The sequence below is a fragment of the Oryctolagus cuniculus genome, chromosome 7 (assembly GCF_964237555.1).
Source record: "Oryctolagus cuniculus chromosome 7, mOryCun1.1, whole genome shotgun sequence".
NCBI classification, from domain to species: Eukaryota; Metazoa; Chordata; class Mammalia; order Lagomorpha; family Leporidae; genus Oryctolagus; species Oryctolagus cuniculus.
The window spans coordinates 139,479,152-139,506,777 of NC_091438.1; the positions used below are offsets into that span (position 1 = coordinate 139,479,152).

General features: G+C 54.9%; 1 protein-coding gene across 5 annotated transcripts in view; it reads right to left on the reverse strand.

Annotated features, from left to right (window-relative positions):
• Positions 1 to 24,596, reverse strand: part of AZIN2 (antizyme inhibitor 2) — a 35,862-nt gene extending 11,266 nt beyond the window's left edge. Inside the window, exons 1-12 of one of the 5 annotated variants that reach the window (XM_051832030.2) lie at positions 24,429 to 24,594; positions 24,118 to 24,262; positions 22,576 to 22,909; positions 21,918 to 22,426; positions 21,705 to 21,824; positions 20,902 to 21,079; positions 19,143 to 19,316; positions 9,859 to 10,031; positions 8,997 to 9,131; positions 8,121 to 8,286; positions 5,427 to 5,589; positions 4,132 to 4,244 (exon numbers count right to left, since the gene is read on the reverse strand). In XM_051832030.2, coding sequence (XP_051687990.2) covers positions 4,132 to 4,244; positions 5,427 to 5,589; positions 8,121 to 8,286; positions 8,997 to 9,131; positions 9,859 to 10,031; positions 19,143 to 19,316; positions 20,902 to 21,006 — 1,029 coding nt within the window. In that variant the 5' untranslated portion in view covers positions 21,007 to 21,079; positions 21,705 to 21,824; positions 21,918 to 22,426; ... (1 more) ...; positions 24,118 to 24,262; positions 24,429 to 24,594. 5 annotated transcript variants of the gene reach the window in all.
• Positions 24,597 to 27,626: the final 3,030 nt, after the last annotated feature.

Consider the following 27,626-nt stretch of genomic DNA (forward strand, 5'->3'; position numbering starts at 1 on the left):
GGTCTCTGTGTAGTTCACAAGCATTACTCCTTGTTAACCATGGGACTTTGGGCAACACACTTCACCTCTTTAAGCCTCTGTCTCCTCATCTGTGAGTAGCATAGTAGTATTTACCTCACGGGAGTACTGCACTGTAAGTGCACAATGACTTCAGCTGCCACCAGTGTGTGTGCGACATTCACAACCGTGCACCACTGCACGTGCGTGGTGAAAAAGGAGGGGACGTGAGGGGCGAATGGGTAGAGCTGTGCTAGGGGACAGGATTGCAGGAAGGGCTTACATTTTATCCTTTTTGAAAAGTCCCTTTAAATTTTATGTTGCTTGTGATGCCAGTGTTGTGTTATAGTAGGTAGAGCCATTGCCTGTGACCCTGGCATCCCATATGGGCTCCAGCTCATGTCCCGGCTGCTCCACTTCCAAGCCATCTCCCTGCTAATGAGCTGGGAAAAGCAGCAGAAGACAGCCCAAGAATTTGGGCCCCTGCCATCCACAGGGGGGACACAGATGAAGCTCCTGGCTTTGGCCTGGCCCAGCCCTGGCCATTGTGGCCATCTGAAGAGTGAACCAGTGGATGGAAGATCCCTTTCTCTCTCTCTCTCTCTCTCTCTCTCTCTCTGTCTCTCTCTCTGTCTCTCTCTCCCTCTCTCCCTCCCTCCCTCCCTCACTCCCTCTCTCCCTCTCTCCCTAACTCTGACTTCCAAAAATAAATGAATAAATCTTTAAAAATAAATAAAATAAAATTTTATGTTGCCTATATAATATCTAAAAATAGATTATTGTAAAATTTAAGAGTGGGAATTCAAGAGGGAGGGGGAGGAAGGGTTGGAGCATGAGTGGGAGGGAGGGTGGGGGGAAGCCACTGTGTTCCTAAATCTTTATATATGAAATATGTGAAACTTGTATAACTTAAATAAAACTAAAGATTTATTTATTTATTTGAAAGGCAGAGTGACAGAGAGAAAGAGCTCTTCCATTCATTGGTTCACTCCCTAAATGCTCTCAACATCCAGGGCTGGGCCAGGCTGAAGCCAGGAGCCAGGAACTCCTTCCAGGACCCCGACGTGGGTGACAGGGTCTCAAGCACTTGGGCCATCATCTGCTGTTTCCCAAGGACATCAGCAGGGAGCTGGATTGGAAGTGCGGTAGCCAGGACTCGGACCAACACTCCAATGTGGGATACAAGTGTCCCAAGTGCGGGGTTAATCCACTGCACCACAACATCTGCCCCTGCTTATTGACTTTTTAAAAATCTACTCAATTCCAACATATACTAAGCACCTGCTGTGTACCAAGTTGTGTTCTGGGGAAGCAGATGTGAACAGCTCTTGCTCCCCAGGTCTCACAGCATAGTGGATGATGGATCCATTCCTAAGTCATTCAACAAATCTTTGTGGAGCACCTGCCATGCCTGGCACGGTGCCACAGACTGGGAACTCCGAGGGAACAAATTGGAGAAGGCAGTGACCCTCCCAGAGCCTACCTGCCCGAGGGGAGAGCAGACTCTGAGCAAGAAAACGAAACAAACAAGAGAATTTCAGACGATGACATGCTACGAAGAAACTAAACAGGTGACCAAATGATCTGGAAGGTGAGAGATGAGGCAGTAAGATGATAAGGATGCTTCTTACTAAGAGGAAAACAAAGCCAAGACTTCTCCTGAAGAAAGTTCATCCAGAAACTCACTGGGAATCTGTTCAAGAAAAAAAGTCCCAGGCTCCGGGCAACCCACTCAACAGCACTCCGGGGAACCCCAGAGACGGCCACCAGCAGAGCCCAGCACGCAGGCAAGTGCAGGACAGCAGCCCGGTGTCGTCGGCAGATGGGCTGCCAGAAACAGGTCTGCAAGGCCAAAGGACGGTGGCGATGCTGGCAGGTGAAGAGAGAGGCATTGCAGCCAAGCGCACTGCAGCCAAGCGCACTGCATGGACCTTCTTGGGTTCCTGATTTAAGCAAATCAAGTATAGAAACCTTTTATGAGGGGCGGGTGCTGTGGCGTAGCAGGTAAAGCTGCCGCCTGCAGTGCCGGCATCCCATATGGGCCCTGGTTCGAGTCCCAGCTGCCAGCTCTCTGCTAGGGCCTGGGAAAGCAGTAGAGGATGACCCAGGTCCTTGAGCCCCTGCACCAGCGTGGGAGACCGGGAAGAAGCTCCTGGCTCCTGGCTTTGGATTGGCGCAGCTCCAGCCATTGTGGCCATTTGGGGGGTGAACTAGGGGATGGAAGACCTTTCTCTCTCTCTCCCGCTCTCTCTCACTCTGCAGCTCTGCCTTTCAAATAAACAAATAAAACCTTTTTTTTTTTTAAAGGAAACCATCTTTGAGGTGCTCAGGGATCTCTGGACACTGCCAGTGTGATGGGAGATACTGGGGACTTGTTAACTTGGCTAGTGGCGCTGTGGGGTTTTGTTCAAAGTCCTTGTCTTTTAGAGATATGTACATGAAAAATATTTCTGAAAAAATAAAAATGCCGGTATTTGCTCTGTATGTTCCTGATGGTACTGTTGTAACTTGTGGACCAACCTGACCCCCTCTCTCCCTCTCTCCCTCTCTCCCTCTCTCTCTCTCTCTCTCACACACACACACACACACGTCTATCCCGTGAGTTTCTATTTCCCAGGCACAGACAATTCTCACTCACCCCCGTCCCTGCAGGCCCCTGCTCAGATATTTGCTGAATTTTAGAAAATAAGAAACACAAAAAAGGGTCAACCGAGGTTCAACAATAAGAAGTAAACCCTGAGACACGATTATGCGTCCCACAATTTTTTACACTTGGGGTCTAAACACCAACTCCTTGGAGGGAAGAGCAGGGGTGCAAAGCTTGCACGGCCAGCAGGGTGGGGACCCTGGCTGGGGGAAGAAGAGCAGAGACCCCCACCCAGCCAGGCTGAGCGCCCCGGACACACACTCCCACTTGTAGTACGTGTGCCGTCAGCCGCACGACCTCTGTCTCTCACAGCAGAGTCCAGAGGTGGGACTGCACAGGCCCCAGAGAGAGTCAGTGACATCCGGTGCCGAAGTCGGGAATGCCGACCAGAGATCAGACCAAGCGGGCACCCAGGGCTGGGGCGTGGCAATGGCTGGAGCCACAGTCCTGCTCTTCTATGGGGTGCGTGAAGGGAAGAGAGCAGGCGGCAGGCAGGGGGCGAATTGCTGGGGACAGCTGCTGCCCGCTCCCCTCTCCATACAGGAAGTGGGGTGTGAGCGGCCACAGGAACACAGGCCACACCCGTGTGCAGGGTGGAAACGTCTGGATTTCTCAGCCAGCATGAGGCTTCCTCAGACAAGCAGACATAGCCACGCTTAAGGACGGACCTGGAGCCACCAAGCAGGTCCACATCTACGTGGGTTCCTGGAGGAGGGAAGCAAGGGGGAGTTCCCCCACCTGCAGCCAGATAAGGGGCCAAAGAGAAGCTGATGTTCGAGGTCCCCCTGATGGGGTCTTGAGAAATAAGACGGTGTGAGAGGAAGGGAAAAAGCATACTGAGTGCTCGCAGGGGTCTAGGTGCCGCTCAGGAAGGGGGCGGGGCGCTCCGACTGAGGCCCAGAGCTGTGTCTGCCGTGGAAGCTGCAGAGGCCCTGGGCTGACTCAGCAGGCTGCGAGGGATGCTTGCTGTCTGTTCCTGCATCCCTGTTGCTATGGAAACACTCAACACAGGCATTTCCCCCGGGGCCGGAGTTGGAGATGTATGTCCAGATACACTCCCAGGGCTCAAACCAGGAAGCCAGACGGGCAACCCAACCGGAGTGAGAGGGGTTGAAATACTACAAGGTCATCAAAAAGCACATTGTCACAAAAAAGAAGCAGAAGGCACTTTTGTCAAAGAACAGGGAAAAGGCACAGAAATAGCGACACCTCATACAATGACAAAGGCAGGTCGCAAAGCCATGTGAGCCCAATGTTATGGGGGGAAAGTCTAATACATTTTAAAAACACAAACAGACAGAACGTTCAAAGTCTGCGTGGAGTGGACAACATCTTTGTTGTCCATTTTCCACAATGAGTATGTCGTACTTTTAACACAACAGTAAAACACAAGCAGTGTGGCTCACACACACACATACACACACACACACACACACACGCAGAGGCACACAACTGAAGACAGCCCCACCCACGTGTGGGCAGCTCACCTTCTGTAAGATGGGGGTTGGGCAGACGCTGTCAAACAGGACTGAGTTGAAGATCCCATACACGCCCTCTGCGAGGTGGTACATGATGGTCTTGGGGGTGGAGCCGTTTTCCTCTGCGGGGAGGGGGGGAGAGACAGGGGTCAGGGGCAGCACAAGCTGGATGGGAGGGGGCTGGGCGTGAGGAGCTGGTCCAACTGTGGCCTCAGCAGGGGCGACAGGTCCGTGCAACCACAGGGTGGTGGGTCTCGTTCCAGGAGCCACCGACAGCCTTGCCCTGTCACTGACCCCCGTCATTAGGAGGGTTCACAGCCATGCTGGGAACACTCACCCTGCAGCAGGGCAACCCTGCCCGGGACACGGTCCCCCGCCTGCACCTGAGCCCCAAGCTGCCCCAGAAAAGGCAGAAAGAGTAGCCCCCCCAATCTGAGACCCCAAGGGGTTAAGCCATTTGCGCAGAGGCACACCATAGGGAGGGGTGCGCTGGCAGGAGGGCCCAGGTGTCCTGGCCGGAGACAACGCTCTAGCTCTATAAAGGAAGCCGCGGGAACACCATCCTACACACACACACAGGATGGCCTACCTGAGCCCACCACCCAGCACGTGCCTCCCCCTGGGGAAGAACGCACAGCACTCAGCCTCCCCTGCCTGAGGGTCCTGCAGGGGGGCGGGGAAGCCCCAAGCTCAGAGTCCCTTTCCCCCCCCCCTGGGAACGGATCCATCTGGAAGGTCAGGGAAGAGCATGGATGTGCTCAGTGTTGGCCCAGCAGCTCTGCGTCAGCCCAGCCTGAACTTGAACTCCAGCACTGCCCCTTATCAGCCTTGTGACCTTGGGCCAGTGACCCAGTCTCCCTGCCTACACTCGTCATTTGTAATATTGCCATTAGTCATTTTCATGATGTCTTGAGAAGCCCCAGGGTGAGTAAGAGCCCGCCCTTGGAGAGGAGACAGGCGTGGGGTCAAACACAGGCCTTGCCACTTACTCGCTATTAAGCAATTCACTTGCATTCCCTCTGGCTCTCAGTTTCCTCATCTGTAAAATGGGGTCAACAAAGCATCCATTCTCCCTCTAAGGCTTTTTGGAGCCCACTCTCAACATAAGAACATGCCTAGGAAAAAAGACGCCAGCTATGCGTCGTGGGGGTGGGGGAAGTTGACTGTAGGTTTCTCTAAAGCAAGGACCCCTTCTTCTCGTCCCCCCAACCCCCGTCACTGGACCCAGAAACCAGACCCTGCTCAGCCAGCCACCGTGCCTGCTTCAGGGGCGAACGGGGCTCCACTGCCCACCTGGCACCTACCCTCCCTGCCGGGCTGGTCCAGGAGAACCTCCTTCTTGGCAACGATGCTGACAGCCACGGTGAAGGCCGAGGTTACGTAGTAGCGGCCCAGCTCGGCAAGGACGTCCACACCGCAGCCCTCTGGGAAGTACAGGTCCAAGGCTGAGTTGATCACAGAAGCAACCTGGTGGGACGGGGGCGGGGCACAGTTACGGGTTTCGGAGGGGGGCTTTCTGCTCAAGACTCGCTACAGCTCCTGTGAAAGCTTCCGTGACTCCGGCTCGGGGCTGCTACGGCTCAGCGGTGACTCGCAGTCAGGCAGAATGTAGGAAGGGGCAGGGCTGCTGGAGACCCTGCCAAGGCACTGCAAGGTGGGACTTCAAAGTCAATCAATCCAGAGCAGGTTACTTTTTTTTTTTTTTTTTTTTTTTTGACAGGCAGAGTGGATAGTGAGTGAGAGAGAGAGAGAGAGAGAGAGAAAGGTCTTCCTTTGCCGTTGATTCACCCTCCAATGGCCGCCACACCGGCACACTGCAGCCAGTGCACCGCGCTGATCCGATGGCAGGAGCCAGGTGCTTCTCCTGGTCTCCAATGGGGTGCAGGGCCCAAGCACTTGGGCCATCCTCCACTGCCTTCCCGGGCCACAGCAGAGAGCTGGCCTGGAAGAGGGGCAACCGGGACAGAATCCGGTGCCCCGACCGGGACTAGAACCCGGTGTGCCGGCGCCGCAAGGCGGAGGATTAGCCTGTGAGCCGCGGCGCCAGCCCAGAGCAGGTTACTTTTTAATCTGATAATTTTGCATGGCCCACACATGAGGTTATAAATATCCACATGGCCCTTGGTAGAAAAAAATGCTCCCTAGCCCTGAAGATGAACCTAATCATTGCTAACTTGCTGGACTAGCTCCTTTAATCCTTTTTTCAATGAACACGCAAAAACGCTTTTTTATAAGATTTATTTATGTATTTATTTGATGGGCAGAAGATGCAGAGAGAGGGAGACAGACAGAGAAGCATCTTCTACCTGCTGGTTCACTCCCTAAATGGCCACAACAGCTGGGAGTTAGTCCAGGCCAAAGCCAGGAGCCTGGGACTCCATCTGGATGTCCCATGTAGGTGCAGGGGCCCAGGTAGTTGAGCCATCATCCGCTGCTTTCCCAGGTGCATTAGCAGGGAGCTGGATCAGAGGCAGAGCAGCCAGGACTCAAACTGGTGCTCATATGGGATGCTGGAGCCACAAGCAGAGGCTTAACCCACCACATCACAACACCAGCCCCCCCAAACAAACTTTTTAAAATTATAAACATAGGGGTCAACATTGTGGCACAGCGGGTTAAGCTGCTGGCACCCCTTACGAGAGTACACCAGTTGGAGACCCAGTTGTTCCACTTCAGATCCAGCTCCCTGCTAATGCACCTGGGAGAGCAGCAGAGGATGGCCCAAGTGCATGGGCTTCTGCCACCCACATGGGAGACCTGGATGGATCTCCTGGTTCCTGGCTCAGCTTGCCCCAGCCCTGGCTGTTGCAGTTATTTGGGGAGTCAACCAGCAGACGGAAGACTCATATTCTCTCTCTCTCTCTCTTTCTGTCTGTGTGTCTTTCTCCCCTTTTGCCCATCACTTTGCCTTCCAAGTAAATACATATTTTAAAGATTATAAAGATAAAAGGCCAGTGCTGTGGTATAGTGGGTAAAGCCACTGTCTGCAGTGCCGGCATCCCATTTGAGCACTGGTTAGAGTTTCAGCTGCTCCACTTCCGATCCAGCTCCCTGTTGTAGCCTGGGAAAGCACTACAAGATGGCCCAGGTCCTTGGGCTCCTGCACCTGAGTGGGAGACCTGGAGGAAGCTCCTGGCTTCAGATTTGCCCAGCTCTGGCCATTGCAGCCATCTGGGGAGTGAATCAGCGGATGGAAGACCTCTCTCTCTCTCTTCTTCTCCCTCTCCCTCTCTCTCTCTCTCTCTCTCCTTCTGCCTCTCTGTAACTCTGCCTTTCAAATAAATAGTTATAAAGATAATGGGAATGTGTATCTGTTTTTAATAATCTGTTTTACTCAGCAGACTTGCGAATGACCTCCCCACAGCATGTGTTTTCCTCTCAAGAATGGATCATAATTTAAGCAACCCCGAGTGTTAGGTGCACCGGGGATGTCCACTGGTCTTCTGTTATCGACAAAGCTGTCTTCCAGGCTTGGTCGTCCCGTCTATCTGGAATTATCTCCTTAGGGTCAATTGCCGGATGTGGATGAATAGTACAGAAGTAGGCTCTTTTGGAGGAGCAGCGACTCCTAGTGGTTGTTGGAGGGATTGCTATAACACATTTTTTCTTCCTCTCACAGATGGGAAGGAGACAGATGACCCAGGCTGTGACTCAAGGTTGGTTTGGCCTTTCCCTGCTTTCCCACCTGATTTCTCACCACCACCACCACCCCCACCTGAGGGTGAACAGAGCCTTGTGAGTTACGCAGATATGGGCTTGTTAAGTGCGTGAGCTGGAGTCAGGCAGAGCCAGTGTGCAGCCAGCCCTGCTGTGGACTCTGGAAGTGAGCGATCTCTCTGAGCCTGTTTGCTCAGCGGCAGCACAAGGTTAATAAGCAGCGAGACAACGCAGCGAAAGCACCAAGCGCACAGCATGTGGCACGCAAGACCACTCACGGAGGGCTCCCTGCCCCCGCCCGCCCCAAGAGCCCAGCAAGACACCCCCAGACCCAGGGTTACCTCTTCGAATCTCACTTTGGCCCCCTCTATGCCAGGGAAGCCGCCGCCGAGGTCAAGAATGTGCATCCTGTGACCCAGCTCGGAACCCATTTCAAATACCAGCCGGGCATCTGCGATGGACTGGGCATAGGCCCGAGGGTCAGGACAGCCACTGCTGATGTGGAAACTGGGGAAGGAGGAGGAGCCTTGGCTTACCCGCAGGTCTCTGGGTGCCACCATACTGTACCCATTTCACAGATGCACCGACTGAGGGCCCAAAATGCTAAATGGGTTGCCCAGGGCCTCGTGGCATGTGAAGCGTGGAGAGCAAGGTCTCTTGGCACTTGGCTCTCCTCCCAAGCCCTCCACGTGGCCCCAGGAGGTGACCTTTTCAGGATGAGGATTGGGACCCCAGAGTCAGCCAGCTCTGGACATGCCTCCTGGTCAGTGGTGTGGCCTTGGTGAGGTGCTCAGCCTGCCTTTCTAGCCTCCCATCTGCAAGGCCAGGGGAGGGAGGCTGGACCACAGGCTAAGGGTGATGTGCACAGAGCAGCTGGCAGAGGCCTCCAGGGATGACTGGACAACACTAGGTGCCGGGCCATCTGTGTCGCTTCTACTTTAGCCCTCCAAGGAAAGCCACGTCTCGAGGCTGTGGCCTCTGAGCTGCTGGGAGAAGCTCCCGGGACAAGGCATTCTGGAGACTGGGAGTTAGGGAAGGGGATATTTCTAACCTTTCCAGAGGGAGGCCCTTCTCCAGAATGCCAGGCCCAGGGATAGGCCCCCTGGGTGGCCCAGGGGAGATCTCAGACCGAAGGGATTCCCCCTTGGGAGACAGAGGGGCTGTGGCCTGGCCCAGTGGAGGCAGTGGCGGGGGAGGGGATGGCTCCCGGTGCGCACCTCACCCCTACCACCTCCACGTGGCTCTTCTTGGCATTTTCAAGCAGATGTCTGCAGGAATTCAGCGCCGCTCCGAACTTCAGGCTCAGGTGGCTCGTGGAGTAGGAGTCGTCCGTGGCAACGCACAAGACCAACCTGATGAGACACGCAGTGCACGCCTGCAGGGGAAGCCCCGCCCCCCAGACACGCCCTCTGTGGACCCCCGCATGGCTCAGAGACAAGCGAGCGCATGGGGGCGCCTGGCCCGTCCACTCCCAGTACAGCCAAGCCGCCTCCAAGGCCTGTGTTGTCCAGGACCTCGCCGCCTCTCCCTAGAGCTCCATCCTCCCACTCAGCCTCCAGGGCAGCCAGGGCTTTTCAGTTTTTGAGCATGAGACGAACCTGTGCTTTCAACAAAGTCTTAAGGAGAAGCCCAAAACCATGACGGAAGCTGCTCCGGGTGAACCTGGCCGCCAGGCTTCCCGTGGAATCCCAGGATGTCGAGGAACCAGGAAAAGCCACGGCCGGAGGAAAACATCTAGGCCAGACCCATCCCAAAGTCCACTGTCCTGGAACCCACGTGGCTCACCGTCTCCTGCCCTCCGTGCACGCGGCAGGTCCCAGCCACACCACAGATCCACTCACCCCGGAGCACCCCGGGCCATTGCTCACTGCCACGTGTTTGCTCAGTTTACTATCTACACCTGCTTCAAATGCCGCCTCTGCCATGAAGCTCTCCTGACCACCTCCTCTACGGCCTCCCTCTGCCCAGGGCTGTGCCCAGGTAGTTCTGTCTTTATTCTGGCCAGGGCCCTGACCTCCCGGCAGCTCCACACCCCCTCCCCTTCCCCCCAGCCCCGCCCTGGGCAGCTCCTCCACTTACTTGGTACTGGGGTGGCTCTTCGCCACCTTGGCCAGCTCCATCTCGTTGTCAAAGCTCAGCAGCCGGACCCCGTGCTTGGCAGCGTACTTGATCTGGGCAATTTGCTTGCAGGGGTTGGCATAGATGATCTTACTGGTGGGGACACCAATATGCTGGACCAACTCCATCTCTGCCTGTGGGGCCCCAAAGGTGGTTGTGTAGAGGCACCGGGGCCTGCTGGCCCACAGACCCCAAGAAAACACAAAGACGGGCAAAGGCAAAGCTATGCAGGTGGAGGTCCATCGCAGGCGGGGCTCACTTTCAGACAACAGATAACACGGAAACCAGGCCCAATGCCGAGGGGTCACAGAGGGACATGTGGGGCCGCCACGCACAGCCGTGTAGCTGGTACACTGCACCTCCCTGGGGTGGACGGGATCCCATTTACAGCAAACATAGGCAGATTTGCAAGTCTCTCTACTTCATTATGTCATTCAAATAAAAAGGATTCTATTCATGCAGACGACTCAGTGGCTTAAGAAAGAGGAATGGTATGGACTGACAACAGGCGTCTGGCTCCATTTTCCTGGTAGATTTAAATGTTTAGAGACTATCACTTGGAAAGCAGTGTGGAGGTTCCTCAAAAATTTAAAAATAAGACTCCACAAGACCCAGCAACCTCATCCCGGTATAAATTAAAAAAAGAAATGAAATCAGTGTGTCACAAGACATCTGATCTCCCATGAGCACTGCGGCTGTGTCACAGCAGCCAAGACATGGAACCGGCTAAGAATTCCCGCCATTTGCAGCAGCGTGGATGAACCTGGAGGATGTTGTGTTAAATGAAATAAGCCAGGCACAAACCAACGTGCACGGCCTCACCCATGCCTGGGATCTGACAGAGACAAAGGCAGAGGAGTGACAGGTAGAATGGTGTCGCCAGGGCTAGGAGGGGACGGGGAGCGCCAGAGAGACGTTGGTCAAAAGACACAAAGTGTGAATTCAGAGGAGTAAGTTGAAGATCTCTAGTGAGGACAGATGACTGCAGCTACCAATAGTGCACTGAGATGAAAAGCTGCTTGGGTGGGGCAGAGTTGTGGCCGCAGAGTGGCAGGTTAAACCGCGGAAACCGCGGCTTTCAACACCCACATCCCACACCGGAGCGCCAGTTCAAGTCCCAGCTACTTCCCTTTCGACCCGCTTCCTACTAATGCACCTGGAAGTACCCAGAGACTGCAGTTCCTGCCAACATCGAGGAGACCCAAACGGTGTTCCTGGCTATTTCAGGCTTTGGCAGATTAAGCCAGGGCATGGGAGATCTCTCCGCTCCCCTCTCCTCCCCTCCCCTCCCCTCCCCTCCCCTCCCTTCCCCTCCGTTGTCTCTCCACATTTCAAATATATAGGGAAAGGAAAGGTGGAAGAGACTGTAGATTCTCAACACAAAAAAGTGACGTCTGTGAGAAAATGCACATGACAGTGAGCTTGATTTAGCCATTCCACAATGTGCATGGATATCGAAACAGCAGGCGCTGGCAGACCCTCTCTATAAAGGGCTAGAGTAAACACTTTGGGCTTTGCCAGACCTGGATCTCTGTTGAAACGACTCAACTGTTACTGTGGCCCCAAGGCAGCCTTAGACAACAGATAAATGACTGAGTGTGGTGGCATTCCATAAAACCGTTCATTTGTATTCATTTATTTTCATTTTATTTGAAAGGCAGAGAGATAGAGGTCTTCCATTCACTGGTTCACCCCCTAAATGCCTGCCACAGCCAGGACTGGGCCAGGTCAAAGCCAGGAGTCTGGCACTCCATCCAGGTCTCTCACGCGACATCTGAGTACTTGATCTGGGCAATTTGCTTACAGGGGTTGGCAGAGATGATCTTCCTGGTGGGGACACCAATATGTTGGACCAACTCCATCTCCGCCCGTGGGGCCCCAGGCAGAGATGCACTTGAGCCACCATGCTGCCCTCCAGGGAGCACATTAGCAGGAGGTTGGATTGGAACCAGAGGAGGTGGAATTCAAGCCGGGCACTCCAGTGTGCAATGTGGGCACCCCAAGCAGGGGCTTAACCCCATCCCGCAGAACTCTGCACAACCCAACGGCGGGCTGGGTTTGGCCACCTGTCCATAGCTTGCCAGCCTCTGCTTTAGAGCCAGCGTTTTATTCAGGTGTTACGAATCGCCCATTCAGATGGGCGTTGGCTCCATTCTATGGAGAAGGAAAAGAATTCAAATAGCAAATGAGTGGCAGAATGCATCCCTCCCCCCATTTTCTAAAAATTTATTTATTTGAAAGGCAGAGTGACAGAGGGACAAACGAAGAGAGAGATCAATCCTCAGGTCTCCCCAAGTGGTTGAGCAACCAGCGCCGGGCCAGGCTGAAGCCAGGAGTCTGGAACTTCGTTAGGGTCTCCCATGTGGGTGGCAGGGGTCCAAGTATTTGAGACCACCTTCCCAGGCACATTAGCAGGGAGCTATGTCAGAAGTGGAACAGCCAGGACTAGACCCGGAGATCCCATATGGGATGCCGGCGACACAGTGGTAGCCTAACCCGCTGCACCACAATGCTGGCCCCAGCATGGACTTTGAAACTCAATTCTGATGCTCTGTGAATTACGAAGGGAAGGAAGTCCAGAGAGAGCCAGTTTTGAAACCCAGCAGGATACACGGGAGCTGTGTTTAGCCATCCTGAGTTTGTAGTAAGACTTGAACTGAGAAGTAAGGGACATTAGGCTTGGCTGTGCACACACACTGTTCCACACAGCGCCTGGAACTCACCTATGAAATGCTCACGGGCCACGCTTTATGGAGGACGAGATGGGGTACAGAGAGGGCCATCTGCCTGTGGTGACACATCTGATGTGCAGTGGAGGGGGATGCCAAGGTCAACTCCAGAGCCAGCCTCGCTGCCATCATTGCACCTTGCTTCCCAGAAGCCACTGTGCCACCCCTCTGGGTGTGAGTGCGGTTCTGCTCCCTGCCCTGTGACATGTGATGACAGGAGGGAGCTGGGGACCTGGGATTTAGCTTTGATTCTAAATATTTAAGTAGGTGTTGTCATCCACTAAAGACTTACTATATGCCAGCCACGGCATTAAGATTTTATATACATTCTCTCGGGATGGGTGTTATGTGCAGAAGGTTAAGTCATCACTTGGGATGCCGCATCTGAAATCGGAGCCACAGCTACTCTGTGCTCCCAATCTAGCTCACTGCTAATACACCTGGGAGGCAGTGGATGATGATCCAAGTACTTGGGTTCCTGCCACCCACCTGGGAGACCCGGATGGCGTTCCAGGCTCCTGGCTCTGGGCTGGTCCAGCCCTGCCTGTTGTAGTCATTTGGGAGTGAACCAGCAGATGGAAGATCTCTTTCTCTCTCTGACTCTCCCTCTCTTTGTCACCCTGCCTTTCAGATAAAATACATACACCTTGAAAAAGCTTTATATACAGTCTCATTGAATCCTCATAATAGTCTCCTGAGATAGGAAAGGCTCAAAGAACTTTGAAGTGACTTCTCCAAAGTCACAGAGCTTCTAAGGGCACACGAGATGGCACCCCAGCACTGCAATGGGGCACAGCCTCACCTCTGCTCTGACGGCTGTCTCTGGGGCATCTGTTGGGCTGCAAGCTCTGAGACAGGTGCCAATGCACACCTGTGAAGTGGTGACCAGAGCAGGCAGGCATCCTCTGCCCCACAGAGCCTCGAGGCTGGCAAGGCAGGCAGGCAGTCATGACCGAGCACTGAATTATGATGGTGTTACAATGGCTAAGAGCCCTGGAGAGGCTAGAGAATTTGGGATGGGGGCCGGGGTGAAGAACCCCACAGGAGGCCTCTGCAAGGCCAGGAGGGAAGGAAAGAATGTTCCCAGGGCCGGTGCTGTGGCATAGCAGGTAAAGTCACTGCCTGCAGTGCTGGCATCCCATATGGATGCTGGTTCAAGTCCCGGCTGCTCCACCTCTGATCCAGCTCTCTGCTATGGCCTGGGAAGGCAGTAGAAGATGGCCCAAGTGCTTGGGCCCCTGCACCCACCCACGTGGGAGACCCGGAAGAAGCTCCCGGCTCCTGGCTTTAGATTGGCGCAGCTCCAGCTGTTGCAGCCAACTGGGGAATGAACCAGCGAATGCAGAACCCCTTTCCCTCTCCCTCTCACTCTCCCTCTCCCTCTTTCTGTGTATAACTCTTCAAAAAAAAAAAAAAAAAAAGAGTGTTCCCAGCAGAGAAAGCAGCCTGCAGCCTGCAGCCTGCAGCCTGCAGCCTGCGCAAAAATTCTAAGGCAAGATGCTCAGCCCGGCTATGGAATGGAGGACACTAGAGGGGCTGGGGCAAGGGAAGAGCAGCAGGGAAAAGGAGGTGGGAGGGAGGCAGGTGCAGCCAGCCAGGAACCCAAAAAGGCTGCATCTGGCTTTATATCTCACAGGTTACGGGAAAGTATGGCGGGGTCCAGGAAGGGAAACGGCATGGTTCGATTCGCAGTTTAAATACAAGGTCAAAACACACCATCATTGGACTGGGTATTTGGCCTCGCAATGAAGGTGCCACCAGAGATGCCTGCATTCCATATCAGGATGCCCGGGTTCAGGTCCAGCTGCCTGCTAACGTGCACCCTGGGAGGCAGCAGGTGATGGCGCAACCACTCAGGACCCCACCACCCATGTGGGAGACCTGGTGGAGTTCTGGGTCTCTGGTGTCAGTCTGGCCCAGTGCCAGCTTGTTGCAGGTATTTAGCAAAATGAACCAGCAGATGGAAGATATCTCTCTCGCTCACTCACTGGCTTGCTCACTCTAATTCTGCCTTGCAAATAACACCAAAATTAACACATCATTTTTTTAAAAATGCACTTCACTCCAGCTACCTTAGGAAGGGCCTGAGGGAATTCTGGGGAGTCTGGCCAGAGGCTGCCATCAGTGCCCTGGGACAGATGACTTGGCCAGCTCTAAAAGGACAGGAGATCCGTTCTAGAGGCCGGGCTGGCCAGCAGGGTGACAGATCGCAAGTGCGGAGAGCACGGCTAGACGAAGGGCCTGTGCAAGGCGCGCATCCGAACACGCTGGTGCCAGTCCGCGGGACAGCCAGGCCCCGCTGCGGCTGCTGGTGGCATGGCATGCTGCTGGCACGTAAGGCCATTAGAAGAGATAATCAAGAAGACAGAGTCACAAAGAAGGTCCCTAAAGGCAGAGGAAGGCAGGAAGGGAGGTCTCCCAGCACCTGCAGAGGGGCGGGGCGGGGCAGCGTGGGAGACCTTGTCTGGAAGAGGGCACTGCACTGATCATAACGTTTTCTTGTAAAACCAAAACTCGCGTCTGGGCGGCCGGCACTGTCTCAGTGGTCAGAAGCGCCCAGTGAGGGTGCGGCAGGGCAGAGCAATGTCCACTTGCCTTACATCTGTCTGGTCCATAAAACCAGGAGTGTGGGGCCGGCACTGTGGCACAGTGGGTGAAGCCACTGCTTCTGATCCTGGAATCCCACACTGGAATGCCAGGCTGGGTCCTGTCTGCTCCACTGCTTATCCAGGTTCTTCCTCGTGGGCCTGGGAAGGCAGCAGCAGATGGCTCAAGTACTTGGGGCCTTGCCACCCATGTGGGAGACCAGGATGGAGTTCCTGGCTCCTATTTTCAACCTGGCCCAGTCCTGGCTGTTGTGGACATTTGAGAAGTGAATGAACAGTGGATGGATGATGAGTCTTTCTCTCTCTCTCTCTCTCTCCCCACTGTGTGTATGTGCATTCGTTTCTCTTCCTGTCACTCTTTCAAATAAATCGATTTTTTAAAAGCTAGAGGTGTATGTTATTATTGAGTACTTTTTTTAAAAAAAAGAATACACTGCCGCGTTGAATGATGGTGAGAGGTTGGATAAGAGGACCAAGGAACTTGCCGCAGATCAGGTGCCCAACATCACACGGACAGCTTTCCACGCCTGCTGAGCTTAAAGCTGCCGTGAGACAGCATACATCCCACGAATATCTATCTGCTCATGCTTCATTATAAAATCACAAAAGACTTTATCTATTTTCTATGTATCACCTGTTATTCCTTAAGATATGGATGCTCCTTAACTTAGGATGGGTTACACCCCAACAAAGCCCAGCACTAATTGAAAACATAGCGCCTCGGCCGGTGCCGCAGCTCACTAGGCTAATCCTCTGCCTTGCGGCGCCAGCACACTGGGTTCTAGTCCCAGTCGGGGCGCTGGATTCTGTCCCGGTTGCCCCTCTTCCAGGTCAGCTCTCTGCTGTGGCCCGGGAGTGCAGTGGAGGATGGCCCAAGTGCTTGGGCCATGCACGCCATGGGAGAACAGGATAAGTACCTGGCTCCTGGCTTCGGATCAGCGCAGTGTGCCGGCTGCAGCATGCCAGCCATGACAGCCATTGGAGGGTGAACCAACGGCAAAAGGAAGACCTTTCTCTCTGTCTCTCTCTCTCACTGTCCACTCTGCCTGTCAAAAATAATAAAAGAAAGAAAGAAAGAAAGAAAGAAAGAAAGAAAGAAAGAAAGAAAGAAAGAAAGAAAGAAAGAAAGAAAGAAAGAAATAGTGCCTCACCTACCAAGCCTTCTGACTTGGGTACACAGCGCCCTGTAGAGGAGCAGTGGTTCCCCCTGCCTGGGAGCCACGGCCACGGCCACTGCCCGCAGCATGAGAGGAGACCGCACGGCACATCGCTAGCCCACGAAAGGCCACAATTCAAAACTCAAAGGGCAGTTTCTAAGGAATGTGCATTGCTTTTGTAAAGTAGAAAACCCATCCATCGGGGACTATCTGTACTGCATTTCCACCAAACCCCTAATGGTGATTACCTGTGATGATACAAAGGTACTTTCTTTTTGAGTGAACAAGAGGATGAGTTGAATAATTCAGTGATTAATATTTAAAATAAAGCATTTATTGGGTCCTGGAGATGGCGAGGGACCTCGATAAAAGGAAATTCATTATTAGCATAGCGGTGTGCAGGCTGGGGAGCGATGACTTAGGGCGTGAGATGAGGGCAATGACTACATTTAGTTTGGCAAGGGATGGGCTGCAGGAGGAAGTGGAGTCCACAGGAAGCTTTTAAAGATGGGAGGATGCCAAGGGAGACAGCAAAGCCTGGCAAGGGATGAGGGCACAGGGTTTTTGGGAAGGTGACCAGGAGGACCACAGCCGCAGGGCAAGCAGTGGCTGTTCCCCCGGCCCTGGGGTCTGTCCAACATGCACTTGTCTGTACCTGTGACTCCAGCTCATGCCCAGCCCTTGGTCTGCTAAGGCGCGGCGATGTTAAGCATGGCCGCCCACCACAACTGACCAGCAGAGGGCAGCTTCGGCCTTCTAAGAGTCCTCAGTAAACCCACAGAGGAATCAGCAGATGCCAAGGCCGGGGAGGCAGGGCCTGACCTTGCTCTTGAAGTAAGCGGAGGTTGTCACCAGCCAAGTCCAGGGTCAGTCAACCCCCTTTCTGAGGACCTTGGAGGAGACAACAGTGGCAGAGTTGGGACCACACTACTCAGACTCAAGGTGCCACCACTCAGTGCGGGACCCTGGGTGAGTGGCCCTGCTTCCTTCTCTGTTAAATGCACTTCCGCAGGGCTGTCGTCAGAATTCCGCCAGAACAATGACCTCACAGGATTGTTTTGAGAATAAAATGAGCTCACGTGCAGAAAATAACTAGCAAAGCACTTGACACGGCAGGCACCATCAGCCAACGGTGGACGCGCCTGCTGTCCCCACTCGGCTCCAAGGTCTTCCTCAGCCTAGCACCGCCCAGCTCTGGCCTTGGGGCCGGAGGGCCAAGCACCTCGCCCCTGGGTTTCCACACACAGAGGACTCTGGCCAGTGTGGGGACCGCTCCTCGTCTTTACCCCAACCCAGGGGGTGGGAAAAGGTCCTATTCCTTCTCGCTGGGAGCAGAGGCAGCAGCGGAGGGCTACAGCCCTGGCCCCCAGGACAGTACAACTGTACAGTGGCACTATCTCCCCACGCAGGGAAAGAGCTGTCAGACGAGAGGGAGGGGCTCTGCTCCCACACCAAGAGCTGCCATTCAGACCTGGAAGGTGAGCCCACTCGTTCTGAGCGTCTGCGCCCCAGCTCCAGGACCTCCCCTCGGTGCAGCTGAAACTCGGGCACTGGGCACTTCCCCCTCCAGGCCTTTGTTCCCACCAGGGCATCTCTCCCACCAGGTAGGGCACACCTCCCCAGCTGCTGGAATCACTCCCGTGCCCCCGCCCTGTGCAGCCCAGCTCGCCTCTCTCCCCCAGGAACCCTTTCTGGATCTCACCTCACAACACTGCCATGCTGCCAACCAGCAAATCACAAGACAGCAACCGCCGGGACTTGTTCCCACCTCAGGGCCTTTGCACTGGCTGCTGCCCATGCCTGGAAGGCTCCTCCCTTAGTTATCCACGGGCATGGGCCCTGGGCTCCTTCAAGTCAGTATCTAAATCTCAACGAAGATTTGGCCAAACTATCTAAAAAGTGCATTCCTCTCACCTAACATTCTCTGCTTCCCTTTCCTGCTTTTTCTCCACAGCACTGAGCAGCTAAGAGACTGTTTATCTCTGAGACAGCAAGCTCTATGAAGGAAGGACTTTTTAAAGATGTGTGTTGTTGTATGCACTGCTAAATCCCCACCTAGAAAAGCGCCTGTCCCATGGGAGGTGCTCGGTAAATATCTGATGAACAAATGAACCCACGAGATGTATTCAAAGCTGTACTCTGAGGAAGTCTCATAGCTTAAAGGCTTTTCTCTAAGAAGAACAGAATGAAAACAGATGAATCCAGCGTTCCAGTCTGTCTTGTGTCATGCTGTACTGCCACCCCCACTGACACAGCTACTGCCACGTTATAGCGGGTCAGCGAACGCTGGATGATAACACACAAGCCACACAAAGCTGAACAGAGCAGGAGGGCATCAAAACAGCAGGAATCGGGTCAGAAGTCAGCAGAACTGGGAACAACAACAAGCGCTAAGGATCAGTTAAGAAAAAGCGGTCACACGTTTTACAAAAGAAAATAAAACCAACAATATGAAGGTGTTTTGCTTTGTTTTAATCAGAAGATACCATAGATAGCTGCATGCAAAAACATATGAAAAAAAAAAAAAAAAACCTCTGTTAAAACAGGAACCCATCTGCCAGGGACACACAAGGCTCCAACTCGGAACTTCAAGGCTGACAAATCCCACACTTGTTTCTCCCCCACTCATCCCCTGAGCCCCCTCCTGAGTGGACCGTCTTCCCAGAGGGCAGGGGCCAAGCACCACCGGCACCAGCTGGGCCGCGGTGCTCAGTAGGCATGGAGGGTCAGTGCACCGAGGGGCAGGGGCTCACCTTGTTGGCACAGCTGAAGCCCAGCCCCAGCTCAGCCAGGACCTTCAGCACACCGGGGCTGCTGTTGCACCTGACCACGTAGAAGGGCCGGACTCGCGGCAGGCACTTCAGAAAGCACAAGTGCTTCCTCACCACGGCACCCAGGTCAGCCACGAAGAAGGCAGCCACCTCGTCCTGCGCGACAAGAGGAGGACAGATGTGAGACCCCTCCCGGCCCCTCCCCATGCGTGCCACCCACAGACCTTGCAATTCCCGGCCCCAAGTTCAGCCCTGGCCGAGAAGCCATGGTGCTGTAACATTTTCTGAAGCTCCCCAAGCCTGCGGAGCTCCTGAGCCTGACGTCCAAGGCTCTGTGAGCGAGCTCCAGCCCCTCCCCTCAAAGCCGCAAAAGCTCCAGCCCTAGACTGGCCCATTCCCCACCTCCAGCCTTTGTTCTCACCAGGCCCTCCCTGTAGAATCCACCCCCCCCCCACCACCACCAGATCCTAATCTTGGTCCAATTCCAGCGCAAATGCCACCTCCCCCAAACCACGAAGGCAACTGCACCTCTGAGCCTCCCACTGCAACTGCTCCAGCCTCCCAGGCTCTAGGACAGGGCCAATCCCCTGAGGGCTGAAGCTGTGGCCTACAGCCCCCTGCCTTCATGAACAGGTGCTGGATGACGCCTCAAGGTGGTCCCATGCACCGCAACGCAAGCCCGCGGGCAACCCTTGCTGCAGGCCCAATATGTCTGAGCCTGTGGGTGAGACCACACTGGCTAAGCCTTCCCCAGGACTGTTTCCCTTCTATGCGACACTTTTTTTTTTTAACTGATGCCCATTTGCTGCCAGACATTATGGTGCCAGACGGGGATGACCAGGCAGGACCCTTAGGCAATGACTAATCCATGCAACAAATGGGAATGTCAACAAAATGTAGTTAGGCCATGAGGAAAGAAATGCAGGGGCCGCACTGTGGTGGAGTGGGGAAAGCCGCCGCCTGCGACGCCAGCATCCCTTAGGGGCGCCGGTTCATGTCCCAGGTGCTCCTCTTCCAATCCAGCTCTCTGTTAATGGCCTGGGAAGGCAGCTTGGGCCCCTGCACCCACATGGGAGACCTGGGAAAAGCTGCTGGCTCCCGGCTTCAGCCTGGCCCAGCCCCAGCCATTGCAGCCATCTGAGGGGTGAATCAATGAATGGAAGATCTCTCTTGTCTCTCCCTCCCTCTCTGTAGCTCTTTCAAACATAACTCTTATAAAAGAAGGTGCAAAGGGGGTATTTTGTGAAGGGGAGAGGCTGAGGGGAGAGCCTTCCAGGCAGAGGCACAGCCTGGGCAAAGGTGTGCCAACAGTGCGTGGCCTCCCTGGGAAACATGAACAGAGTCACTGGGCACTGACAAGCCTAGTGCGCCCTGCGGGAAGGCAGGGACTGATCTGTGATCCTGTAAGCACTGGGGCGCTGCCAAAGAACTCCAGGCTGCAGCAGGGCTGTGATGCAGGTGGGGGTGGGCTGCTAAGACAGTGAGGGGGATGTGAGAGGAGCACCCTGGTGAGTTATCTCAGGAGGCCAGATGCACAGAGCTCCCTACCCTGGATGCCTGCGGGAGCCACGGAGAGGGGGAGGAGCAGAGAAGGCCCAGCGTGCTCAGGAGTAGCCCTCCATCTAGGGCCAGGAATGGGGAGAAGAGGAGCCCGTCTCGGGCACAGAGCAAGGGCTGAACCGCACAGGAACCAGCGAGGGCTCCCCCAGGCAGGGGCCCCACCCCCTCTCGCAGCCCTCACCGTGGTGGCCTGGGAGGCCCCCAGAGTGAGCTCCTCCAGCAGGTCGCGGGTGCTGAAACCCTCTTCCACCATCACGAAGTCCGCTTCCCTCAGGTAGCCAGCCATGCCGAGGAAGAGCGGCCGGCGACCTGGATGGAGCCCCCGCCGCCGCCGCCAACGCCTTAGAAAGTATGCAACACTGCGGGGACACACGGAGAGCGGGGCTGGGGGCAGGCTCCGGCTCCGCAGCCGCCTCCCTCCCTCCCGTCCCAGTCCCACCGCGCCCGGCCCCCAGCGCGAGCCCGGGAGCTGAAATTCACTGGGGCTGCTGGGGGTGGGCGGGCAAGAATCCTAGATGCAGCCCTGGGACCAGGCCTCGTAGGCCTAGATGTCACCGGCTCTCGAGCCTCAGTGGCTACATCTGTAAAAAAAATTTTTTTAAGATCCTTTTCAGTTCTGCAATTCTGGGTCTTTGGAAAGAGGGAATGAATGAGAGAAAAAATATAAGAAACTTGAGTGGGGAAGTTTCCAGCTCCACCGCCCCCCCTCCTGGCCACGCCCACCCGGTGGGGTTTTGGTAGCCACACCCAGGGGGGGTCTCAGCCTCAGAATAGAAACTTAGATTCTAGCGCACTCAGCTCTCAGGGCCTCAGTTTCCCCGTCTGGAGAGGGTGTTCGGGCTGCTCCCGACGTGCCAGGAGGGGGCGCCCCGTGGTGGGCGGGGGACGCGAGCTCCCGGGAGCGCTCCGTAGGCTAAGGCTCTGTCAGGTGACCCCTCCCGAGCGCAGGGCCGAGGTCCCGCCCCACCCTCTGGACCCCCTTACCAAGCCCCGTCCTCCTTCGCGGGGGCCAGAGCAGGCGCGCTGCTAGGGGGGGTCGCCGGTGACCTCGAAACTTGTGCAACACCCCGAGGAGGAGTGGCAGTTGCGGAGCCGAGGCCCCTGCTGAGAGGAGGCAAGCGGCGCCCGGGGAGCAGGTGAGCGCCCTGGCCCGGGGCTGCCGCTGCCCGAGGCTCCCCAGCCACCCCCCGCACTCGCCTTAAAACGCATTTACACGGCTTCGGCCCATAGGTCTCCCCAGCGAGTGAATCGGATCCTCGGCTCCTCCGCTCGCTCGCTCCCCCCGGCTCGGGCCCCGCGGCCTGCGCCCCACCCGCCCAGCGGCCACCGACCCCACGCCCCGCCTTGCGCCCGCCGCCCGCTTATATAAGCCCCGCCCCGGCTCCGCCCACGGCGCCCCGGCTCCGCCCCCGCTCGCCGTGTAGCCCTGGCAACCGGGTGCCGCCATCCCATTGGTCCATTCCGACATAAAGCATTCAGCGCGGCGCAGCGTCTCCGCAAACCCGCGCCGCGGTGCCGCGGCCGCCGCACGCCGGCGGGTCGGGAGCGCAGGGTTGCGCGGGTGTGCGCGGGAGGCGGCCTCGGATGCGGCACTTGGGTCTCAGAGCGTGGGCGGGAAGCCTCTTCGATGCTGCCGCTGCGCCCTCCGCTCCTCAGGAGCGGCTCGCTCATCCCTCGAGTGCGGATCCAATGCCATCTCTGTGTTTCTAATAAAATGCGGTTTTGTTTCATTGCCGCTTCTACACATATTCCAGGACTCCCCCGACCCAAAGCCCGGCTAAAATGTCCTCCAGACAGAGAGGACCTGCCCAGCTCGGGGAGGGGTCTCCCTCACCTGCCCCCTGCCAGCGCTCACCTGTCAAGGGAAGTGACTCCAGCTCAAAGCACCTCCTCCTTCCCTCCCGACAAAATCCCGGGAATGGCACCTCCTCTGCGGATCATGCCGAGATCCCCCTGCGCCGAGGCCTCCCTCTTTGGCTTTGGCGGCCGGCGGCTGGGGTTCCTGTGGTGCCTCACGCTCCTCATTCGGCACGGCTCAGCTTCCGGGTGAGCTCCCGGGGCAGGCGCTGAGTGCCCGGCTCCTCAGAGTGCTCACCGCCACAGCTCAAGAAGACCCAGGAGCTGTGTTACTTGGAAACGCGTGCAAACGCTGAGCTGAGCAGTAACCGTACAGGCGCAGCTGGGTCTCCCTTGGAAAAGAAAAAAAAAAAAAAAAAAAAGGAGCAATGGTCTCGCTCTGCCCGACTGTGGTCCTTAAAGCAGCCGGGAGCAGGAAGAGGTGGCAGCAGTCTAGAGTCTTGTACCTGTGGGAGAATTCCGTGCTCCGTGAAGGCAGCATTTCCTACCCATGTGGCCACAGGGCTTTGGGTCTAGCATGTGCTCACGTCTGCTGGCAGCAGGTGGCCTTTTTAAAACCCACAGGCTCTGGCTCCACCCCCTAACCCCATCCCCACCTTGTGGCATGTGAGTTAAGCCTCCCTCTAGGATGCTGGCATCCCATAGGGGTGCTGGCTCGTGTCCTAGTTACTCCAATTCCAATTCAGCTCCCTGCTAATGCACCTGGGAAAGCAGTGGAAGATGGCCCAAGTGCCTGGGCCCCTGACCCACATGGGAGACCCAGAAGAAGCTCCTGGCTTCAGCCTGGCTCAGGCCTGGACACTGAGGCCATTGGGGAGTGAACCAGCAAATGGAAGATCTCTCTCTCTTTCCCTCTTTCCCTCTCTCTGTAACTCTGCCTTTCAAATAAATAAATCTTTAAAGTAACATTTAAAGCAGATTTTTTTTGACAGGTAGAGTTAGAGAGAGAGAGAGAGAGAGAGAGAGAGAGAGAGAGAAAGGTCTTCCTTTTTCCGTTGGTTCACCCCCCAAGTGGCTGCTGCGGCCAGCGCACCACGCTGATCTGGCCAGCAGCCAGGTGCTTCTTCCTGGTCTCCCATGCGGGTGCAGGAGCCCAAGCACTTGGGCCATCCTCCACTGCACTCCCAGGCCACAGCAGAGAGCTGGACTGGAAGAGGAGCAACCGGGACAGAATCTGGCGCCCCGACCGGGACTAGAACCCGGGTGCCGGCGCCGCAGGCGGAGGATTAGCCTATTGAGCTGCAGCGCCAGCCGAAGTAACATTTTTCGAAAAAAATGCCCAGAGACAGTTCTTGTCCTACTTTGGCCTCTGCCTAAGGCACCGTGCACAACCTGGCCAGAACACGCTCATTCCACGGATGATGCGGGGCAGTGACCTTGGAGTCAGGGAGGGCCATTTTCTGCTCCACACCCAGTGGGCCCCGGATGGCTCAGTGTCCTTGGCTGAGTCATCTTGCCAGGACCTGGGACACTATTATCTAGCTCAGCTTCCCCCTTTGTGCGGAGAGGGTTCAGACCGGCTTCTCGGACACCTTCCTACCTGGAACCCTCTGGCTTTCTGTGCACAGCGACAGCCTTCCAGGAGGGTCATTTGTAGGTCCACGGTTTGAGAGCTTGGTAGTCATTTACACCATAGTATGAGAACTCACATCCTAGTCTTCTCTCGTGAGGAAGAGAACAAGCGTCTGTGATGGGGAGGGAACACATCAGGATGGCCACGGCAGAGCCTGGAAAGGTGGAAGTGCAGGGAGGGGAGGCTCTGGCTTTGGTTCTGCCTTCTGTTTGCTCATTCTTGAGAGCTGGCAGCTGTGGATGCTACATCCTGGGTCTGTCTCACCAGCTTCTCGTTACCTGGTACACAGGAGGCACAAAATAGGTGCACTCAGTGTGCTTACTGAGTGCCTCAGTAGGAGCAAGGAGGAATGAATCAGAATCCATTCTGTCCATCTGCGATCTCAAGGGTGAGTAATCAGAGCAGATAGGTCTGCCTCCTGGGCTGTGTATAGGTAGGCTGTGGCTTTGCCTTTGTCCCTACCGGCTCTGTGATGTCACTGAATGTCCATGGCAACCCTATGTCACAAGAGCTATAATTGTTCCCATTTTACAGATAAGGACTCTAAAGCTCCGAGAAGTTCAATAACCTGCTGAGTATCACACAGCAAGTAAGGGCAGAGCTCGATTCTGACCTCAGCCTTTATGCTCGACTGCTTGCCAAAAGTTCAGCAAAATTTACTGTCATCTGCTGGCGTCTGGCCCAAAGGCTCCTGTCCTGCCAGTCTCTTGCCACTGTTCTCCTGCCATCCATGGTTGCTCTGCAGAGCCCTCAAGAACAGGGAACTGGGACTGGCGCTGTGGCGTAGTAGGTTCAGCATCTGCCTGTGGCTCTGGCATCCCATATGGGCACTGGTTCAAGCCCTGGTTGCTACTCTTCTGATCCAGCTCTCTGCTGATGGGCTGGAAAATCAGTATAAGATGGCCCAGTGCTAGAACCCCTGCACTCACGTGAGAGATCTGGAAGAAGCTCCTACCTCCTGGCTCTGGATCAGCCCAGCTCTGACTGTTGCGGCCATCTGGGGAGTGAACCAGCAGATGGAAGACTGACCTCTCTGTTCTCCCTCTCTCTGTAACTCTGCCTCTCAAGTAAATAAATAAATCTGATGAAGTAGAAGGAGGAGGAGGAAGAGGAAGAAAGAAGAAGAAGAAGGAGAAGAGAAGGAGGGGGAAGGAGAACAGGGTACTAAAGCAGAATAAAGGGTCTCTGAACTCTGGCCAATTTCAACTGTTCTTCCTAAATCATTTGTGATCCAAGTCACCAACACCGCAGTAATAAAATGCCTATGGGCGGCCGACGCTGTGGCTTGGTGGGTAAAGCTGCCGCCTACAGTGCCAGAATCCCATATGGGCACCGGTTCAAGTTCCGGCTGCTCCACTGCCAATCCAGCTCTCTGCTATGGCTTGGGAAAGCAGTAGAAGAAGGACCAAGTGCTTGGGCCCCTGCACCCGTGTGGGAGACTCAGAAGAAGCTCTTGGCTCCTGGCTTCAGATCAGCACAGCTGCGGCCATTGTGGCCAATTGGGGAGTGAACCATCAGATGGAACACCTCTTTCTCTCTCTCTCTCTCTCTCTGTCTCTCTCTCTCTCTGCCTCTCCTCTCTCTCTGTGTAACTCTGACTTTAAAATAAACAAATAAATCTTAAAAAAAAAAAAAAAAGAAGTGGAGCAGCGAGGACTTGAACTGGCGACCATATAGGATGCCAGCATTACAGGTGGCGGCTTTACCAGCTAAGCCACAGCACTGGCCCTACCTGTATTAATTTTCTAAGGCTGCCGTAACGAGCTGGTGATTTAAAACAACAGGACTTTATCATCTCGTAGTTCTGGAAGTAGGAGGTCCAGATCTAGGGGTTGGCAGATCCGAGCTCTCTCTGACGACTCTGGGGGCTGATCCTTCCTGGCTTCTGCCGGCCTCTGGTCTTTGCCAACAATCCTTGTCTTCTGGGTGTATCACTCCAGCCTCACGGCTGTCCTCTCCTTGTGTCTTCTCACCAGCTTCCCTGTGTGTCTCTATCTCTAGATCCAAATTTCCTCTTTTTTTTAAGATTTATTTTATTTATTTGAGAGACAGAGTTACAGAGAGAGACAGAGAGAAATGGCTTCCTTCCATTGGCTCACTCAACAAATGGACACAATGGCCAGAGCTGCGCTGATCTGTAGCCAGGAGTCAGGAGCTTCTTCCAGGTCTCCCACACGGGTGCAGGGGCCCAAGGACTTGGACCATCTTCTACTGCTTTTCCAGACCACAGCAGAGAGCTGGATGGGAAGAGGAGCAGCCGGGACTAGAACCAGTACCCATATGGATGCTGTTGCCGCAGGTGCAGGATTAACCTACTGCATTACAGCGCTGACCCCAAACTTCCTCTTTCAATAAGGACACCAATCACATTGCATTGGGGTCCACCCTAAGGACCTCACTGTCACTTGATTATCTTTGTAAAGTCCTTTTTCCAAATAAGGTCATCTGTGGAAACGAGGGTTGCCATGGATGTTTTTGAGGGGCACATAATTCAACCTTCACCCCCACCAAACACTTCCTCTCAGGTCACTGGCTGTGAGGAGGTGGGGAGACTTAGCCTTTATTTGGGTGCTTTGCTGCTCCTCCCACCCTCCCCTAAATAAGAAAGGGTATTGCAGGGCAACTGCAGCCTCTGCCACAAGTAAGAGAGACTTTTCCTGCTTTTAAAAGTCAATATACCAGGGCCAGTGCTGTGGTGTAGTGGGTAAAGCCACCACTTGAAGTGCCAGCAACCCATATGGACGCCTGTTCAAGTCCCAGCTGCTCCACTTCTGATCCAGCTCTCTGCTATGGCCTGGGAAAGCAGTAGAAGATGGCCCAAGTTCTTGGATCCCTGCACCCACGTGGGAAACCTGGAAGAAGCTCCTGGTTCCTGGCTTCGAATCAGCACAGGTCTGGCCATTGCAGCCAACTGGGGAGTCAACCAGCGGATGGAAGACCTCTCTCTCTCTCTCCTCTCTCTCACTCTCTCTCTGCCTTTCCTTCTCTCTGTGTGTAACTCAGACTTTCAAATAAATAAATAAATAAATCTTTAAAAAAAAAAGTCAATTTCCTGGAGACCAGCCTTGTGGCACAGCAGATGAAGCCCCCGTAGGCAATGCTGACAGCAACGGCCTAGGCTGGTCCAGAAGTTCAGGAATATTATGAGACTCACTCCACAGGGAGCAGACAGAGAGGAAATTAACACTTGTTGAACACCTACTGTGTGTCAAGCACCATGCTGACTGTTTACAAACACACAATTGCAAGATAAGTGTTACTAGCCCCATTTTACAGATGAGCTCACTGAGACTAAATTCTTTGTCTACAGTTACACATCTAGTGAGTAATGGAGCAGGACCTTAACTCTGGTCTGTCTGATTTTATGCCAGTGAGGTGGGCCCTGGGAATAGGACATGAGCCCAAAGCAAAGAATGCTGACAGCAGGCCAAGAGCAAGCAGGGGACCTGAGTGGTGGCTGGAGCCCAGGGTCAGAC